The sequence below is a fragment of the Brienomyrus brachyistius genome, chromosome 17 (assembly GCF_023856365.1).
Source record: "Brienomyrus brachyistius isolate T26 chromosome 17, BBRACH_0.4, whole genome shotgun sequence".
NCBI lineage: Eukaryota > Metazoa > Chordata > Actinopteri > Osteoglossiformes > Mormyridae > Brienomyrus > Brienomyrus brachyistius.
Genome location: NC_064549.1, coordinates 5,543,768 through 5,563,606, shown reverse-complemented (window position 1 = coordinate 5,563,606; position 19,839 = coordinate 5,543,768). Strand labels below are relative to the sequence as shown.

Here is a 19,839-nt window from a genome sequence, read left to right as displayed (position 1 = left end):
AGAAAAGGGTAAGGAAGTCGTACTTTTGCTTGTCACTGGGGCTGTACCCTCAAGGGTCTGTCAACTGTACCCTTAGCAGTAGGTAAATGTGCCTTTTAAGGTACAGAAACGGACTCTGGGGGACATTTCTGTACCATTCATGGTACATTATTGCTGTTTGTACCTTTGGGATGTTCCTCAGAGTTCATATCTTAAAAGGAACAATTACAAAGGTACTGCCCTAATGACAAGCAAAGGTACAAGTGTTTATCCTTTATTCCTTATATTGGTGTAATATTTTCAGACGTGTCTTGGTACAGCTGCTGAAGATTTTGTTAATTAACGTATCTCTAAAGCATATCGGTTTAGAGAATGACAAGATATGACTGGGTCTTTAAAGGTTTGACTGTGATCAGATTAAACATTGTATATGTTGAATCCAAGCACTGCTAATCCTTAGGATACATTTTGCAACTCACAAACATTAGACCCAGTTACATTTATAAATTGTGGAAATTAATAAAACATGAAATGAAGAGTCATCTGGGCTGAGTTAAAATAAATGCCAATTACCCAAGTACCCTAGACACCAATAATAATATTTAAGAAGAGAGGTCTAATAAATTTCTCGTAAACAGAAATCGTCCTAGTATTAGCACAAAAAATAGATTGATATCTTAAATTCTATATACAAATGTTGTCGGAGTGCAGCCGGACCATATAAGGCAGGGCGGTTTGGGTACGTACATGCATGAAGATCACTCAGAAGAGACTCCGTGAGGAGCTAAAACCCCGATCACGACGAGGACCCCCCCCCTACACGCCAGAGACCCGCAGGACCGCAGAAATGGGCGTGATTTCTGGATGCCTGCATCACTGCTCTGTTTCCGCTGAGCCTTTTACTGGGCAGCTGGAGGCGCAGTCGGGCGGTGGGAGCGCACCCGGAGGAGGCGGCTCCGCCTTTAAAGTCCTCGTAATTCAGCGCAGCCGCTTCAGCGCCGCCTCTCTCCCCGTTGGATGTTTTACTTTTAGAGACACGCCGGGGATCGGTGTTTTATTATACCCCGGAAAGCGGTGCAAAGATGGGTTCGGTTCCAGTCCTGTGCGTCCTTGCTCTCTGCATCATAGCCCAGGCTTTGGCCGTCTATGTTGAGGTAGGAACGGATTTCTATTTGCGGTCCCTTTTCTAGTAAGTTATTTACTTGTGTGTTAAACCTGAAGTAGACTGTTAAAAATAATTAAATGACCTAACTAAATCCGTACTTGTCATTTGAGATCATAAACCACCTGAAATTTGAACTCGATCAGTTTTTCTGCCTTTTTCGCTGTTGCCCCTTTCCCCTGTCCTGTCTCCCTGTCCCTTTCCCCGGGCGGGCGGTCTGGTGTCTCTGACCGCTCTCCCCTTTGCTTGCCTCCGCGCGGCCCGGGGTGTCTCACGCACCCGGCGCGGCGTTGCGGGGATGCGGTGCGGGCATGACGCTGGGGAAAAAAAACGCGACAACAACCAGGCTTTCTGTCGCGATGAGCGCCTGTTTGGCAACTTCAAATTACTGTTTTTTTATTTATCCTGGAAAATGTGTATTTTTATGCTCCAGTGTGTTTCTAAATTTTTGCTGTTTTATGTTAAGGTTTTATTGGTTTATTTGAACAAACGAGGTTATCCTGCGGGGGTGGATGGGGGGCAAATTAAAATATCAATAGTGCAAGCCCTTAAAAACACAAAAAGTCGGATGTGGAGGTTTTAGAAATAAAAGACGAGGCGAATTTGTCCTTTGCTGTTCCCTTCCAGTCTGTCTACATCCTCGGCAGCCGCACAGGCTGGTATCTTCTCCATTTCCCGTCTCTGTTCATTTTTCCCTTCTCATCCCTGAAATTTTAGTTTTATCAGCGCCTTACTGAATTTAGGCGCCCAGACCTGGCTTCATACGATCGTGGTAAACTTGCGTTCAATCCTGCGACGCCATATCAAAAATATAACGTCTTGTACTTTTTGGGCCAAAGTCCAAAGTTGTTGCTAAGCACATGTGTGATTTCTTGTGTATGTCGTACACATTGCAGATAGATGACTTTGCAAGGAGAGCGCCCAGTGCCCTTTGTGGTATCATTAACCATAACGTCTCCACTTTTATAATTGATGACTTCCCACCAAAAATGGCCTTAGGTTTTAGTGTTACAAACAGGCTGCTTCTGGACTAAACCCTACAAGAACTTCAAAGGCATCTCCTCAGTGTGTTCTTTGTATTCGAATGGTATTCTTTCTGTGTGTGTATGACCCTAATAGACCTCCACCTTGGTAGAACTTATCTGTAGAAGATTATCATGTAGTGAAGTCACACGTAGATGTCCTATTGACTCGCTGGTTAGCAGATCTGACAGGCTGGAGTGAACATGGAGATTTCTGGAACCTATGCGCAGTGTGTAAATGCTAATGAGCTCGGCCTTGCACTTGCCTTGGTCCTTAATGATCTAACGATCGGTCCTTCCCTACAGCCCTGCCACCGGCTTTGTGTGGGCACTTCTGCATTGGCCTGACATCTGCCAGTCGCGTTGGCAGCCGGACCACAGGGCTCCTCCGACTGGTGAATTTCCACGCCGTCACGGCGATCTCGCGATGTGGGCGCTGGTCTGCTGCACCAATAATTACGCGCTAAGCGGGGGACGGTGGCGTGTCTCGAAATCCACCCACCGTTCATCCTTCCACTGAGTCGCCGTGACTGTCGCACGACGTTCAGCCCCCTTTGTTCAAAGGCAGAGTCCCGAGGAAGAGATTGCTCATGATGCACCTTTCGAAGACTTAACTGTGAAGCAGTGATGCGTGAAAGTCCATTTTTTTTGCTACCATTGCCTAGTACATCATAGGCTATTATAAGTGTGTGCGATCCTCCGTATTTAATTCACTGATAAATTATTTACCAAAGCACTTCAAGGGAAGCACTGTTTATATCAAAAGTTTGTTTATCTGGGTTGAAATTATACCCATAATTTTCTTTGAGGGCCTTTTGCCCTGCGACTCCGTTCGAATGCGGATGTAGAGGCCTGCGCAAGGAACAGGCTCAACGTGTCCCTTTAATTGCAGGAAAATGCAATTATTCACGGTGTCACTACGTATCAGCCTTTCATCCTGAAATGTGGCTGTTGGCTCCTGTTCCACAGCCCTACGGTGCGAACTTGTTAATGGGATCTGCGTGTGAAACCGTAAAGCTCACACGGGGGTAGCGAAGAAGCCGCGGCTTCTCCTTGTCGGCGCCATGGGCCTTGCTGGGTAGCGCGGTACAAAGTTAGTCTCATGAAGCCGAGCAGGAAGCCATCTCAACAAATGGAAACCCAAAACCAGTCTAGCAACCGGATCAGTCTTTTCCCCCCTCGTTCCTCTTTTGATTGTCATCTTTATCCTTGATGTCCTGGCAGAACATTCTGGAGTCAGGCTTGCGGTGAACCGTTAAATACAGTGTTGGGTTGTGAGGCGGTGGCAGTGTTCTCCTGTGTGCCAGTCCTGTGATGTGAGGTCCGTTCTTAATGTGTTAAAACGCCTAATTACTCATTTCCCACCTTGCTAACTATGTAAGCCTTAGACTTTTCATGTCTGGCCCCCTTTGAGGTTTGGATGCTGACATTGCTTTCTTCATGTCTACATGCCTTTCTGCTTTTGCATGTTTGCATTACTGAAAGGTATTTTTAATTAATGTTAATTTTGATATAGCATATTTTGATAGGTTTAGTCCTTTGACGGAAATGCAACTTGGTTTTAGTCGTTTAGTCATCTGATTTTATTTTTATTTATTTTATTTTGTCTTTGTTTTAGTCAATCAAAATTGCAGGATATTTAGTGGACTAAACCTGCAGTCCATGCAGTCAAATGAAACTGACTGGTTTAGTTGTAGTCTGTTACATACATGTACATACGCTCACGCACTGGTCGGTCTAAGTCTATTCACTCTAGTTTCCTGAAGGAAGCATCTGTAAATCTGTCATTATAGCGTGCCATTAGGTTCAAACATGCCGTATTTAAGGACATACATTTAACTGCCGTAATGGGAAACTTTGAAGTTCTAAAATAGCTTTATATGAATATTATTTATAAAAAAAATATAAATAAAACCATGAAGACTAAATACTTTAATATTAACATATCTTCAAATTTTTTTTAAAATGGGACAAACAAATAGGGTTTTATTCAGCTATTAGTCCTGGGTTAGATGGCTGGCATGAGGCTTTCGATGCTAGTTGAGTCTGCACGCACATTGCTATGTATGTAAGAGTCTTATTACCTTGTAAATAGTCCGTAGGGTTTGCAAACTTCCCCAACACTTTTCATGTAGCTAATTTTAGGTTTAGAATGGAATAATATAGATTTGCCTTAAGATTTTTTGAGTGAGAGTATGAAACAGCAAGTGTCATGCCAGATGTGTGAGTTGGTAAGCTGGGGGCAGAGAACCCTACAAGCGGATCAGGCCGCACGCAGGATCGACCTTAATGCCAGGACTGGGGAGCACTTTAATACAACGACTAACGAGGGAGCAAAACGAGAGGCAGCTGGAGTGAATCGCACAAGAGCAGGAATGACTGGTAAGACAACAGTCAGAATCATGTTGACCAACATAGCGGAGCAGGATTCTGCCTGACGTGATGATTTCTTTATGGTGCCCACACTAGTGTTAACCAGTTACAAGCGTGCATACAAATGACAAGTTTTTAAAATTGCACCACTGCGTTCATACTCCCTATTTGTTGGTAGACCGTGTTATGTATAATAGATGTGCAAATGGCTTCATATCATTCATTGTCCAGTTGTCTAACATTTTTTTTTGGTCAACAATGATTTTAAGAGTTCATCTTAGTTCTTGTCATTAAAAGCATCTTTTTATTTAGTTTTTGTTCCATTTTCGTCGTTGACGAGTATTTTTTGTCTTAGTTTTTATCTACAGAATTAACACTGGTGTTTGGATGCCTGTATTTAAAGGGTCTTGCGCCTGGTCTTGTGCCCTTAATGTCCTGGGCTTGTGACTGGGAAGGAAACTGGAAAAAGCGTGAAAGAGGCAGCGCTTGGGAGAAGTTTGTGGGCTGGGTGTTTTTAAGACAGACAATCATTTTAATCTGTGCTTGTCAACTGCTCTTTGCACTAAATGCTTCAGATACACAGGAACCAGGCAGAATAATAATAAAATCCCACCCAAAGTTTAAGTGAGTTGGGTTTGGCGTGATGGTCTTCCTGTGTCTGTCTCCAGAGTAATTGGAACATGCTGAATGTGGAGGTCTTTCTTCACGGCCGTGGCAGTTTGTTTACAGCAGAGCTAAACTCCTAGTGACCTTGAAAGGGGGTGAGTGATAAATGATTCCTAGTACAGCCCTTTTCTGCTGGTGTGGGGACAAAATGTGTGAGGTGGTCACAATAAAGAGTGACCCAGACGTTCTGGAGACTTTGACTGTGACTGTGCTCTCCTGCTGGCCTCGTCACAGGTGAAGATAGCCAGCTGCTAGTTACATGTCAGCCCTCCCTGGAATGCTGGTGACCTTCCGCACCAATAATTAACTTTGTAGGCTTTCTGCTGTTAGAATTCAGTGTGAAACACAGAAGTCTACTCAGCCAATGTGTTGGGTAATAACTAGACTAGCGGAAAACCAGTAATGAGTCTTTTGCTGCATTCCATTTGAACTCGGAAGTCAGAATTTCTGAATCGTAAATGGTCAAATGGAACACCCCCTGAAGTCAGGAACCTCTGCAGCCCACTGCCATATGATGTTATATCCTGCTCCAAATTCCAACCTCCTAGGTAACTGGAACACCGCATTTGTCTGTCCCTAGTGTAGCTGGGGGCTAGGGGCAGACATCTGTGTTAAAGTTTGGCCCAGAAATCTGTTGTGAACTTCACCATAGGGAGGTGCTGTGGGTGGAGTCTGGCCGCTGCTTTGTTTGAACTGTGGTGCTTTTCCTACGTCTGGCTGCCCATGAGTGAGATCGCCGTCTAGCTCTGGAACGTGTCTCGCCTCAAGCTCAACAGCAGGGTAACATGAGTCCTAATCGGAGCAAAACACCTGTTTTCTGTTGATGCATCTCAAATGAAAAGGAGGACGTTTCGATTGACTTTCTGTGGGATATGGTTTTGATTTGTGTGTGTGTGTGTGTGTGTGTGTGGTGCTCTGAGATTTAGCAGAGATTTGGATGACCCTGGATACCCCCCCAGGAAGCAGTTTAGGGTTCTGGAATGCTTTAGGTTTAGAAAGCATGCCTCGTGCATGTGTGCGCGCATGTGTTGGCTGCAGGTATGTGATCACTGCCTTAGGAATGTTAGTTTTAAGTGCATGTTCTTTTTTTTTCAAGCTGTACTTTCCAAACACTCTCCTCTACCTGCTTACTTAAGAAGATGTAGCACCCCTTTGCGGCCTCCATCCCTTCTTGTTTTCCTTAGATGTTGATGTGTGTGGTTTGGCAGGTTAGGGTACCGTGTCTGTGATTGATGGTTCCCTTGCGAAAGGCTCGTAACCCTAAGGTGCAGGCGGCATGAGTGTTGGGTGCAGGTGGGATGGGCGTTGGGTATGCACCACACCTTGTGTAGGTCTTGCTTTTGACCTTGGAGTGATTACACCCCCCCCACCTCCCCCCGCCCCCCCAACAGTGAGATTAACTAACTAGACATAAACAGTCACTCCAGTGTCCCAGAACTCATTAATGAACATGGAACATTAAACAAAGGCTTTTATTAACCTAAGGAAATGGGACAATGCGCATTTTTTAATGCTGTTTACATTTCTATGCCCTACTTGGGGGGGGGGGGGGGTGGTGGGAGGGAATGGCAACTATGTTTCCATTGTGTCATGAAGGGCATAGCAAGGACAGGTGTAATGTGACACTCTTTTGGTGTCCCTATAACCCATCGGTGTCCTCACCTGTCAGGTGTATGGTGTGACCAGCTAGCAGGTGACAGTCATACCGTTATGCATTTTTTTGGGGTTTTTTTTTTTAACCTTACTGTGAATAATTAATTTGGACTCGCTCTGACTGTTCAATACCAGTGGGGTAAAAGAATGACATTTGGCTATTAGCTATGAAGGTTGCAGTGGGAGAGAACTTTTCTCATTAGAAAAAAAAACTGACCAGATATTACAGAGAAATCTCAAAGGACGTCACTGTTCAATAGTGTGGTAGGGTAGATAGATGTAGGTCATTTAAAGTGCTCTTGATTCTTCACACTAGTGTGAGAACTGTCTGGTAGTGGGGAGACGACGCATACTGTCTCTATTGCTGCTTGGCTTCCGTGTGCTGAAAGTTGCATGGATGGGTAAATGCATTTGAGAGCGGTGCTTGCGATCAGAGGTGTGATCCACTGATGTGTGAGCAGGTGACCAGTATGCCAGGGATGCTGGAACCTTTGGACTCCACACTGTGTCTGTCTGCCGCACTGCAACCAGGCTTCCTTACTATCAGTTGGATTTATGTGAGTGGTTTCTGCTTCAGTACCTTTATGGAAGGATGACTGTGCTGTTTTCCGGTCCATCAAACCAGTCCCCCATTTCACGGGGCAGGGTTTAATGTCTGTTCTGAGCTTCCGTTTCAGTTGTTGAGGGAATAATGGTGACATTGACTGTCCTTGACGCCACGGTCTCCCACGCTTCCTGTGTGTACGGCCCAGGGCAGATTGAAGCCTTTGCTGTCCTGGTCTCCCTTTCTCTCCTCTCTCTTTGGAGCTTCGGGCCAGGTGTGGTTGGGACTTTGCATAGACGGCTGCGGAGTGTTAAGTAAGCAGCAGGCAGCGGGTCACGTTGGTCAGGTGACCTTCTCGGTGGAATGGTATGATCCAACATTCCTGAGGTCACATGTTGCTGTCAAGCCTCAAATGTCCCCTTGACACCTATGTGTGACTCCGCCCTTCCTGTGATATAGCCCAGCCCCTGGTGTATAACCTGCCAGTTCCTTTGTGAGACTGGGCTCCTGTGGGGTGGGGGTGGGGGGTTGAAACAAAAGGGTGAGGGAAATTGAAGGTGCTCTGTGTGAAGGACCAACAAGAGATGGTGAGGGATTGATGTGGGAGGCTGTAGCGATTTGTACCTCCTCTTCTGGATGACATCTGTATCCCTAGCAACTAAATTTTTGGAAATATCTGGTGCAGTGATGGTAAACGTGCAATCTTCCGGAAGTCGGGTGGTAGTGGAGAGGCTGGAGTAGGCAGTCTTCTCACATGGACTTTTTCAGAGGAAGGAGCTTAAGGTTTGGTCACACAAGCTGCCTCAGACCCCCCCTCCATGTGATGTGAGTGTCCCCTCCTGGGAAACCCTCCTTGTGGGAGCTGTGACCCCAGCTGTGTGGGGAACCTGTCACTCGGTTACCTTCCAAAACCAGCCATACATTGAAATGACAAGGTGGACAAGTGCATCACTCAGAATGCAGTCCTGCAACGAATGGTCTAGGGTATGGATGGACTGGTGGAATGGTCTTATGGAAATGCAATTGGAGATGTTCCATAGTGTGTCGGGGGGGCTGTACCTGTACAGTAATTACACTATGAGGACAGGAATGTGCTTTATACCCCCAGCCGTCCGCTGGCGGCCCCTGACTCTCGTAGATCTGGTCTGTGTGGCATGGCAGAGGCAGGTTGCCATGGAGACGTCATTGGGTGAGCAGACTGCCGTTTGTGTCCGCCGTGGTCCAGCATGGACCGTTGCCATGGTATTGTCGGACACTGGTTTGGGAGGCTACGGCTGTACGATTCGCTCTCTCTTGGCGTCCGTCAGTACATTGGAGAGCTTCCAGACTGAAGCTGAGGGTGCTAGATAAGGCTGCACACTGTCTCCATTTTCACCGCAGGGAGAGATGATGCCTGTCAATATGCTGATGAGAGCAGCGCACAGCAGAATCTGTATGCAAGGAAAGTTTCTTCCTGTCCTGCTGACATCCTCTGCAGGGTACGGGTGATGAAAATGAAATGATGTTTTATTTGCGAGTTTGAATACAGAATATCCCATCTTGCTCTCCTTTTGAGATAGAATGACACACACACACACACACACACACACACAGAGCTGTTTACCAGGTTCTCCTAGACCTTTTTGGGGGGGTTAAGGTGCAAAGATGTGACTTCTGCTGATGATGGGATTTGAACCAACAACCTTCTGATCAGAGAGGCCTAACCTGCCTCACAGTTCCTTTACCTGTCCAGTTCTTTTGTCTTCTCTCTCTCTCTCTCTCCCTCTCTTAAAGCATATCAGTGAACCACTAATTCAGAGGGTGGGGTTGGGTAAGGCGAGGAGTGTTCCGAGCACTTTGCTCCCCGGTGTGTATGTATGGCATGGGGAGATTTCCTCAGGGGTGTAGGCGTGGTGTAAGTTACCCTGACTGGTTAGGAATAGATCTGGTTCAGGGCTGGGAGTCTCTAAAGCTCATGTTATAGCACCACGGCCGCAAATGCATTTCTGTGGTTTTGCTTCTCTGCAGGGTCTACTAACCTACTCGTGTTTCGCTTTAATCCCAAATGCTGGGTTCTTTTGACGGTGGACGCCTGTCTTCTGAATAGCTCCCCCGGTTACTTTAATTAGAGGATATTTAGGTTTCAGTTTGCTTAAATCTGGGTAGGTTTACAAATAAAATTGCTATGGTAACTTAGCTAAGCTCTTCTGCAGAACTTCAGAACCATCATAAACACGCTCATTAAAAGCACTCATTTGGAGTGTCGCGCATGTTTCATCCTCAGTGATTAATTGTGTGGGATTAATGACTCGGCTGGGGGGCGACATTGTGGAGGGAGGCGGTTTCTGATGAAATAAGACCTCATTCTAGCAGTTTCCTAACAGACTCGGGATTAGTGAGAAGGTGGGGTAACCTGCCGATTTCCCTAGATCTCCTGAACGTAAACAGAGCAGGAGTTCAGCAATACCTCTATGAACTGCCATCAGTATCCTCATGAATTGGGGGTGGGGGGAGTGTCTTTCACTTATTCCAAACGGTCTTTTCCTCCCTCGTCCCACAGGCTCTGGCAGCCAATGCCGGCACAGGGTTCGCCGTGGCAGAACCTCAGGTAGCCATGTTCTGCGGGAAGCTCAACATGCACATCAACATCCAGACCGGTCGCTGGGAACCCGACCCTTCGGGGAGCCAGAGCTGCATGGGAAGCAAAGAGGCCGTTCTGCAGTACTGTCAGGAGGTGAGTTCGCTCTGTGACGCCTGCCCTCCGCTCTGTGGCGCCTGCCCTCCGCTCTGTGGCGCCTGCCCTCCGCTCTGTGGCGCCTGCCCTCCGCTCTGTGGCGCCTGCCCTCCGCTCTGTGGCGCCTGCCCACGCCGCCCTGTGTTATCGACTCATCCATTGTTGAGTTGTTACGATTAGGCCGGGGCGGGGGGGGGGGGGCAGGTGTTCTTGCCCTGAATCATGCAGCTGGAGTTCTGGCTGCACCTTAAATCTGATAAAGAATGGTAGAGGTGTCCGAGCTCACTGGAAAGTGTAATGTCCCCATCCTATTCTGTGGTTCCCTTGATAACAAATTCGGGTACGTTGTGGATTTTTCCAGCACCCATCGTGCACAGAACATTCTGTCCATTCACCCGAGAATGAATTATGTGCTTCATTACCTTGCTATGAATTTTCAAGCACCCCCCCCCCCCTTGATAATTTCACCCTTTTTCCCATTTTAGTGCCTTTCTGTCATTTTGGGAATATACTTCTTACAGCAGAGCTGAGATAATTCTGGTGGAGTGCTGAGACAGGACCCCCTACCCGGTATGACACCCTCCCCCTCCCCACAGGTGTACCCAGACCTGCAGATCACGAACGTGGTGGAAGCGAATCAGCCAATCAAGATTGAGAACTGGTGCAAGCTGGGGAGGAAGCAGTGCAGAGGTCACGCCCACTCTGTGGTGCCATTCAAATGCCTGGGTAGGTGTGTCAGGTCGTTCGAAGGGCAACAGTAATGTCTCCACCCCTAAGGGATACCTACTCTCTGTATAGACATTGTGGGTCAGCTGTGAGGGGGTGTCCAGCTGCTGATGGAGAGAAGGCCCCGGAGCTCATTCCATATTCGATCTACTGTGTGCAACCAACCAACCCCAGACACTAAGGCTAATAATGCTAATGCTAACCATCGAATCAGACCCATGGACTGAATTGTGTGTGTCTGAACCACTGCTGAAAGTCGGTGATACCCTATGTCAGAATTGCACGCGTCATGCTGTATAGAACACAAAAATGGCAGCTAGTTTAATATGATCTCCCTAGCTTCATGTCAGTCATTTATGTAGGGGATCTTGTAATGTAGCAAGATCTAAGAATTGAGCTACATTAGCATCATCAAACTCATCAGATAGTAGCTTCCTGGTGGGGGATGGTTGGTAAATTGATGTCCTGATGCTGTGGGGCATTTAAGCAAAATACCCTGATTTGGTTTCTTACTGCATGCAAATCTTGCTGCCGCCAAGATGGCAGCGGCCTCTCATAAGGCTGAACATCAGCGCCATTCTCAGAACGCGCAGCCTCTAGCTGCATGCTGTGTGAGATCCTTCAGTAATGGTTGAATTAGACTAAAATAAGATCATTCTGGGAGCAGGAGTCGCCTCCACAATCGGTGGGGACTTTTCTCAGAGCGTTTCCAAAATTGTCAGATTTTCTTGATATTGCAACTTAAATGACGGGAAATGATTCAGCTGCTGTTATGGGTGAGCCCATACACAGGTGGGGTTTTTTTTTTTTATTTTATTTTTTTTTAGGATTTGCTCTTTGTGAAAACCGTTCTGGGAAATGCCCGGTTCCCTCCCTGCCATCCTTCTCCATTAACAGTTCCTATTAATCAAAATCCATTCATCCATAATTGCTGGGGGGGGGGGGCGCAAACCACAAGTTCCACAATGGGATCTGATGAAACGCTCTCTGTGTTGCCAGAATGTTTTTCACTTGCTCTATTTGCAGCAGTAGTTTTAATTTAGCCTCCAGGTCTGTAGGGAGAGCAGGCAGGGCTGAGGTGGTTGAACTAGTCCTTGTGTTCTACATTTTTTTATTTATTTATTTTACATTTTACTTAACAGACATTTTTACCCAAAGCAACATACAGGGTAGGCATATTAGCACATTGTAGACACACATGCTCTCAAGCAGTCAACTAGGCATAAGCGTGACAAGGCTGAGCTTCCCGTGAAAACCCAGGTGCAAGCAGTGTTGGACATTTTAGGTCCAGAAACTGGAAGTGCGAACTCCTGTGACAGTGACTCTTTATGCTCAACTGGTTGGTAGAAACTAAATCTTGGTCTGGATTTGCAGTTTCTGCAGCCGAAATGCCTGACACTGGGTACGAATGTAAACGGCATCGGAGCAGAAGCTACGCTACAACTTCTAACGAAGCAAGAACCTATTCAAGGACCAGAAGTGCAATACAGGAACAGTCAGGGAATGTAAAGAGGCATCAGGCTAGTAGAGAAATTCCTGGGACAGAGGGGTCTTGAGGCGTTTCTTGAAGGTGGAGAGGGAGTCTGATGAGCGGACGTGCTTAGGCAGCTCATTCCACTGTCGGGGAACCACACCTGAGAACTTCCTGGAGTGACACTTCTCATGTGGTGGATGGAGTTCCATGCAGTGCTGGTTTACTGACCAAAGGAGGCGAGATGAGATGTGCATGTGGGGATGGGTGCCTGTCCGTTGATGGACCAGCAAGCCAGCAGCAGAGACTTGAAATTGATGTGAGCATCAGTACAGAGCCGGTGAAGATAGACGGGTCAGGGTGTGACATGAGAATATTTAGGCTGAATGAATATCAGACGTGCTGTTGCGTTTTTGAATCGCCTACAGTGGTTAGATGGCAGAAGTTGGTAGACCTAGTTAAAGTTCCACAAAATGGAAAAGGTTAGCGAAAGCTTCAGTCATGCATCTTAAGAACCTCGAAGAGTTCCTCCTTGAGGGGGACGAAGCTGTGCTTTGCCACTATGCCTTCGTTTTCCTAAATACTGCTCTGTCCTTTTATATATAGTGTCAAGCCCACAGCCTTCCTGAATTTCTCTGGCTGTCTGGGCGCTGAGACTCTGCGTTACTGTATTGATCCTCCCCCTGATGACCACCCCACACTTCCTTCTGTTATTTTGGTCATTTTACTCCTGCCTCCCATGACCAGTCACCTCTCCCACATGAAGTGTTCTCTCTCTCTCTAACGATTCAACAATCTTTATTTAGCCAGCTTAGTTCAAACGCCGTTGGAGAGACAAAGAGAATAGAAAATATCTTTAGTGCCACAAATAGCTAGAATATGGTGGAGATGAAACGCAAATCTCCCATGGTTCAAGATCACGCCTCTGTCCTGTAGTGCTGATTTGCATGACGTGGCAAAGCGGGCCGCTGCAGTGTTGCAGTACTGTTGTTGATATTGCAGTTGTTCCCTTGCAGTGGACAAGTTTGTGAGTGACGTGCTGCTGGTCCCAGAGAAGTGTGCCTTCTTCCACAAAGAGATGATGGACATGTGCGTCGGTCACCAGCAGTGGCACGGAGTGGCCAAGGAGGTGGGTGTGTGTTCTGCTTTGAACCTTGGGTAGAGGGCTGAAACTCTCCTGCAATACAAGCCAGGTTTATTTTTAGGAAAGTCATTATCTCTGCCCCCAGTGTGTAGGAGTGTCTAAGTGCTGTTTTCTACCAAGGCTCCTCCTACTATCTCTTCCTGTTCTCCCATTGGCCAGGCTGAATTGCCTGACTGGTGAAGAAATATTTCCCAAAAGCATAGTTGCTAAAACTACCAACAATGTAAGTTACTAACGGGAGCTTTTGGGAAACGCACCATAGATAGTGATCGGCTGTAATGCACCCGCATCAAAGCTGGGGGGGGCATGCATGCAGTGATGACCTTTGACCTTGCTCTCTGACACCTGGTAGTAAATCCTCTGTGCTTGTCGAGGACCAAAATCAGCGACTTGGGTTTTTCTGGAAACCCAGGCGTGATTTTTAACGGGGGGTGCGTGCATCGGGGGACGGAGCTGCTGGCATGCAGTGCCCTCTGTGACCCTGAGGGTGTAACGCCTTTCTGGATCGCCCCACCCAGGCATGTGCCAAGGCCAGTGCCACCCTATATAGCTACGGCATGCTGCTGCCCTGCGGCATCGATAAATTCCATGGGACGGAGTATGTGTGCTGCCCGCCATCACGGCCCACGGCGCCCTCCCCCGCCCAGGCGTCCCAGGAGGAGAGCGAGGATGAGGAGGATCAGGGCGCAGAGCTGGACGAGGCTTATGAGAGGTAAGCCTTCCGGAACGGGGGTGGAGCCATTTGAGCAGACGCCAGCTTCAGCACCACGTTCCTCCCTTCAGCGAGACCGAGGAACCTGGCGAGGAACCAACACAGAAGGCAGAGGGTAATGAGGAGTACCACTACGCGTATGAGGATGAGGAGGATGAGGAAGATGAGGGGGAGAGGCAGCCTGGAGGGCAGGACAGCCTGGATTCGGGCAGGGCGCTCGAGGAGTTCAAAGGTCAGTATGTGGGGTGAATTCTTGGAGGACACTATGTGGCCTTACGGTTCCCCGCTCGCTCGTGGTGTCAGGCAAGGCTGCAGCACATCTAAACATACACCATCTCCCCCCCCAGCCTCACCCCAGCCTGCTGATGCTGTGGAGATCTACTTCGGGACCCCGGCGGACGACAGGGAACACAGCCGCTTCCAGAAGGCCAAGGAGCAGTTGGAGGTTCGGCACCAAAGCCGTATGGAGAAGGTGAGGCCCCCTCACAGCCCCCCCAAATCAGAGTTTCCTGCTTCATGAATTGCTAAAGGAGCTGCCCCCCCCCCCCCCCCCCCCCCCCCCCAACAGGTGAGAAAGGAGTGGGAGGAAGCTGAGCACCAGGCCAAGAACCTGCCCAAGGCAGAGAGGCAGACACTCATCCAGGTCTGTCCTGCTTAATCTAAGCCCCCCCCCACCACACACACACACACACACACACACACACACACACACACACACACACACACACTCTGTGTCTGTCAGCCTGACACTGCTGCCCCTCTCTGCTCTGCAGCACTTCCAGGCCATGGTGGAGTCCCTGGAAGAAGAGTCGGCCAACGAGAAGCAGCAGCTGGTGGAGACCCACCTGGCACGAGTTGAGGCCATGCTGAATGAGCGCCGGAGGCTGGCTTTGGAGGCCTACCTTGCCGCCCTGCAGGCCGACCCCCCCAGGGTAAGAGCGGCCACCCTGGCAGAGGGTGGAGTCAGACTGGGGTAGGGCAATGTTTACCTGGATGTTAGGGTGCTTATGGTAGCTGTGTGCATCATGCCTCCCTCCGTTCGTATGGATGACGAATTGACCGTGGAGAAGCTGATTGCTCCACTCTGGCCTCATGTCCTCCCAGCCCCACCACGTCCTGCAGGCCCTGAAGCGGTACATGCGCACGGAGAACCGTGACCGCCGGCACACCATACGGCACTTCCAGCACGTCCTGGCTGTAGATCCCGGGAAGGCGGCGCAGATGAAGTCGCAGGTCAGCCTCTGCCGAAGGCCCGGCCCACACTGCCTGTAAACCTGGATCTGCTGGTGTGACATCATACAGCAGGCCATCTCTCATTGGTTGTTATGAAAGCCTTGGGAGGGGCGTGCAGTTCTACCATTGAGCCAGAAATCTGAATTGCTGCACCACATTACGGCCATCCCTTTACAATGCCAGTAAAGAGTTTGGACACACCTACCCATAAAAAGGTTTATTTGTAAAATAATTATCTATTGTGTAATTATATCATTAAAATAAACAACTATAAAATGTATGGAATTATGCACTGACCAAAAAATAAAGTGAATTTTGGGGGCGGGGGGGCAGCTATGTGGGTTGGAACTCGGAAGGTTGCTGGTTCGCAACCCTTAGTCAGCAGAGTTATCCCACCACAGAGCCTTTGACCAAGGCCCTTAACCCCAATCACTCCAGGGACTGTCTGATCCTACCGTCTCCTCTACGCCAGTTTCATGAGGTGGCCTCCGACGCTCTCATTGGCTGCTTTTTCTTCACTCCTTGGTCAAACTCCTCCAAAACCATTTCTACAGTGTTTAGGTCAGGTGGCCAGGTCATGTGATGCAACACCGTCGCTGTCCTTTGTAGGCGGCTTGGCGTGTCCAGACTTTTGACTGGTACTGTATGCGAGTTGAGTTTCTCTACAATAGGGAATCCCCCTAAAATAAATACGAATGTGATGTCACTGTGACTCCTCTGTCCCCAGGTGATGACGCACTTGCGCGTCATTGACGAGAGGGTGAACCAAAGCTTGTCACTACCCTACACAGTGCCCCATGTGGCAGAGGCGATACAGGACGAGATCGGTGAGTGGCAGCCAGCCGGAACTAGACGAAACCAGTCTGTCACTTTGTGGGTTTTACTGATGACATGCTATAAATGGCATCAAGCGCTATAAATAGACTTGATCCCCCACCAGTGGAGCAGTGCTCTGCTAATCAGAGAACCATTCTGCACTATAAAGTAGTTAACAATGCCCAAAGTCCATGTGATGTTCTCCCGTGGGCACTGATGAAAGGAGCCGCACTGCGGTTTGTGTTCCCCTGGGCTGAGACGGTGACAGATCTGGGCCGTCAGTTTCATCACACCTTGCAGCAGGAAGATGTGTGAATTAAGAGAGGGGGCAGCTGTTTGGCTAAGGAGGACATCTTTGACAGAGTCTGAGGCTGTATACAAGCTATTCCTAGTGGTTGTTTATCTAAGAATTCATTTGCACATGTCTGCTTGTGTCACACCAATTAGATGAGATTGTCTGGGAGCAGAAGTCTGATATGGACCAGTTCCTGTCCTCCATCTCAGAGTCCCAGCCTGATGTCACCCTGCCCTCGGAGGGCAGGCCTCGCTACCCCTTCAGGGTAACCTCTCTGGGCTCGCAGCCGGACCCTGAGGGTGAGCGACACAAAAAGCACACGAGCACTTTTATCACGCCTGGTACATCATAATACTCACCTGTTCCCTCCGTCCCCATAAACCATGTGAAATGCGGTGCTGATTCTGCAGGGTTCAGGCTGGATGGGCTGATCGGAGCCGAGGAGAGAGTCATCAATAGCCAGACCCGGCTGAAGGAGAAAGTGGTAAGAGCCCCACCTCTGGCGTTGGTCCCTCTACAAACCTGCCGCTGTGTTATTGTGGTTCGTTCCTCCGACAGCAGTTCAGGTGTCAGTTATCCTCTCTTATGAAAGCTGTTTGACCTGAAGAGGTGTGCCTGGAAATTCCTGCGACGTGGGAAGAATGTGCAAAATGGCTAATTTTACATCTGTAACACGCATACTTTCACTCTGGTTAACTCCTGCGCATAACTCGTTGCACATTTTCCTTGGAACTCATTTGGAACTTACTTCCTTGGAACTCCTTTGAAGTGTGAAACGTATATGCTGGCCTTTGATTAAATATTAGCACGCAGCTCTGTGATGAGTTAATGCTCGAGTCCTCAAGTTAATCTTTCTGTTGCCATGGGACCAAGGCATCGTGTATCGGGAGCTTGAGCAAACGTCCGTCGTAGATTTTAAAATTCATAAACGCCGACTACTAGCAAACGGTGTCCCTGAACATGTTGCATGGAATGCAATACACATTGTGTGTCTGTCTGTGTATTCAGGTGATCGATGAATCCCTGGATGTTAAAGAGGCTGTTTACAGCGCAGACCGACCTGGTGTTTCAGTTAACGAAGCTCTGGTGAGTGTATTGCCATCTAGTGGCCATCTGCGGAATTATACTCCCTGTCTTTTAATTGAAACGTTAGCTGACATTGAATGGGTTCAATAGACTCGGTACAGGTTTCCCTTGATATTCTAATCAGAGAAACAAACATACTTTGATTGAGACCTGAATCTATATCCATTATCTTATTTATTTGATTCTAAATTACTAAATATTCCATCAAGTTCTTACGTGTCATTTCTTGGAACATTCCTTCTGCATCGCATTCCATTGGTCGCAACACGCATATGATGATCGTCATTCTAGGCATTTGCATTGTGTGTGACATCTGGCACGTTACGCAACTGATTTCTCGACTGAGTCAATCATTTGTGGGAGTTTTGATGATCGCAATTAATTTTAGCCTTGTTAATTGAAACTGCGTTAGATGAAACCACGTTAATCGAGGGATTCCTGCACTGGCTGTGTGAGATGGCCCCCCAGCCTGCTCACAAGTCTCCGTACCTCTCATAAAAACCACAGGAATCATATCGGCCTCTGGGGGAGGACTTCAGCTTCAGGACCGGAGTTCTGGTTGGTCTCCTGGTAACCACTGTTGCCATAGCGACAGTGATTGTGATCAGTCTGGTGATGCTGAGGAAGAGGCGCAATGGCACCATCAGCCACGGTATCGTGGAGGTGAGTCTGGATCGTATGCTGAGGTCCAGATCCGATCTCTCATGCAGAAGTGCGGTTTGAAGCCATCTACAGTGTATCTGTTGACCAGGTTGAGATTACACATGCTTCCTAGCTTATTGGATCTCGTTTAAGAACAGCAAGTCCCTCTGCCCCTGAAATGCACCTGACTCGTCAGCCAGTGCCATACTCCTTCTGTACAGCGGTTTACCATAACCGTAACCTTCATGCATGATTGTTGATGGTGTGGGACCCAGCACTGAAGTACACATGGATGTGCCTCCTAACTCATTCATCCAACCCCCTCCATGTTTTGACTCCTTGCGTGTGACAGGTCGACCCCATGCTGACCCCTGAAGAACGTCACCTGACCAAGATGCAGAACCATGGCTATGAGAACCCCACCTACAAATATCTGGAGCAGATGCACATCTAGGCCAAGCAGACAGAGGTCGCTGTGGAGCTAAGAGGAGACTGAAAGCGTACTACTGATGTTCATTTTGATCTGGCACAGCGGTGTTAAACATGTTTCATAAGAAATGAAAAAATCGGGTAACACAATTCATGCATTTTGCTGCTGCAGGTACCACTTATCCTAGTGTGTGTTTCTTTGAAGACGGTCATTGAATCTGGCCTTTAAGTGTGTCAGCGGCGATCCCTGCCACGGGTAGACCAATGCTTTTTGTTAAAACGTGCAGAAATGAAGTGTCAGCGTTTCACAGTCTTAACTGCTTCGACATTACCAACGGTTGCTGCTCTGAGGGAACTGGGAGACCCTTGGTTCCGTTTTCAGAGAGTCTGTGAAATGGAGTTTTGAAGATGAAATGTAAATGTTTTTTTGTTTTTTAGAAACAGGCTGCTTGTAAATGAAGGCTATTTGACCCGAGATTAAATGTACATTGAAACAAATTGGAAACCTCATTTCGTGCCATTTGGAAATCACAGCTTGATTGGTTCACTTCCTTCCCCACCATAGTCTACTTCACTTACAAACACCTCCCATCCCCCTACAACCAGGAAGCGATTTCATACTTGGGTGGTAAATATGACCCATGTGAGGTCCAAGAGATTCAGGATCTCGGACCCCTTAATGTTTATATATGACAGTACAGTTAAGTGTTACCATCACTGCTTTTTTAAGGTGAAACTATGGGGTTTTCTTTCAGATTTTCAGGTTCTATGCGGGATGGCGTTGCGTGACACTCTCACTGTGCAGTGACATGGCTTACCCTGAGAAATCTGCTTTTAAGTGGGGTGAGGTCAATCGGAATAATTGTCATTACAGTGATTCGACTGAAACATGTTGGAAGAATGTCAATAAATTCACTACTTCCATAGATGCCCTTGTCTGCTTTGTGTGTCCTGCATAAAATGAATTGGGCCCCACCCAGTACACACACACAAAATATAACAACCAGGAAGCTTCGATTTCCGGATGATTAAACCCGGGAAGACGTCCGAAGTCCAAAAAGGTTTGGGATCTTGTTCCCCTGAATGTAATGATCAACGATGTGGAGAGACTCGTGATTTTACAGTTTACAAAATAACTATCTTGCTGGACAGATTAACCAGCGGGTCAGCACT

The 19,839-nt window shown here is 47.9% G+C and overlaps 1 protein-coding gene across 1 annotated transcript; it reads left to right on the top strand.

Moving 5' to 3' along the window:
• Positions 1 to 965: 965 nt before the first annotated feature.
• LOC125711747 (amyloid beta precursor like protein 2-like) lies at positions 966 to 19,594 on the top strand. The gene is made up of 16 exons (XM_048980984.1): positions 966 to 1,133; positions 9,939 to 10,112; positions 10,709 to 10,838; positions 13,326 to 13,438; positions 13,972 to 14,165; positions 14,237 to 14,397; positions 14,513 to 14,637; positions 14,734 to 14,808; positions 14,939 to 15,097; positions 15,270 to 15,398; positions 16,126 to 16,225; positions 16,662 to 16,808; positions 16,920 to 16,993; positions 17,518 to 17,595; positions 18,103 to 18,258; positions 18,590 to 19,594. Exons 1-16 carry the CDS (start codon positions 1,062 to 1,064, stop codon positions 18,689 to 18,691), a joined length of 1,989 nt encoding a protein of 662 aa, XP_048836941.1. The 5' UTR covers positions 966 to 1,061; the 3' UTR covers positions 18,692 to 19,594.
• The last annotated feature ends 245 nt before the right edge of the window (positions 19,595 to 19,839 follow it).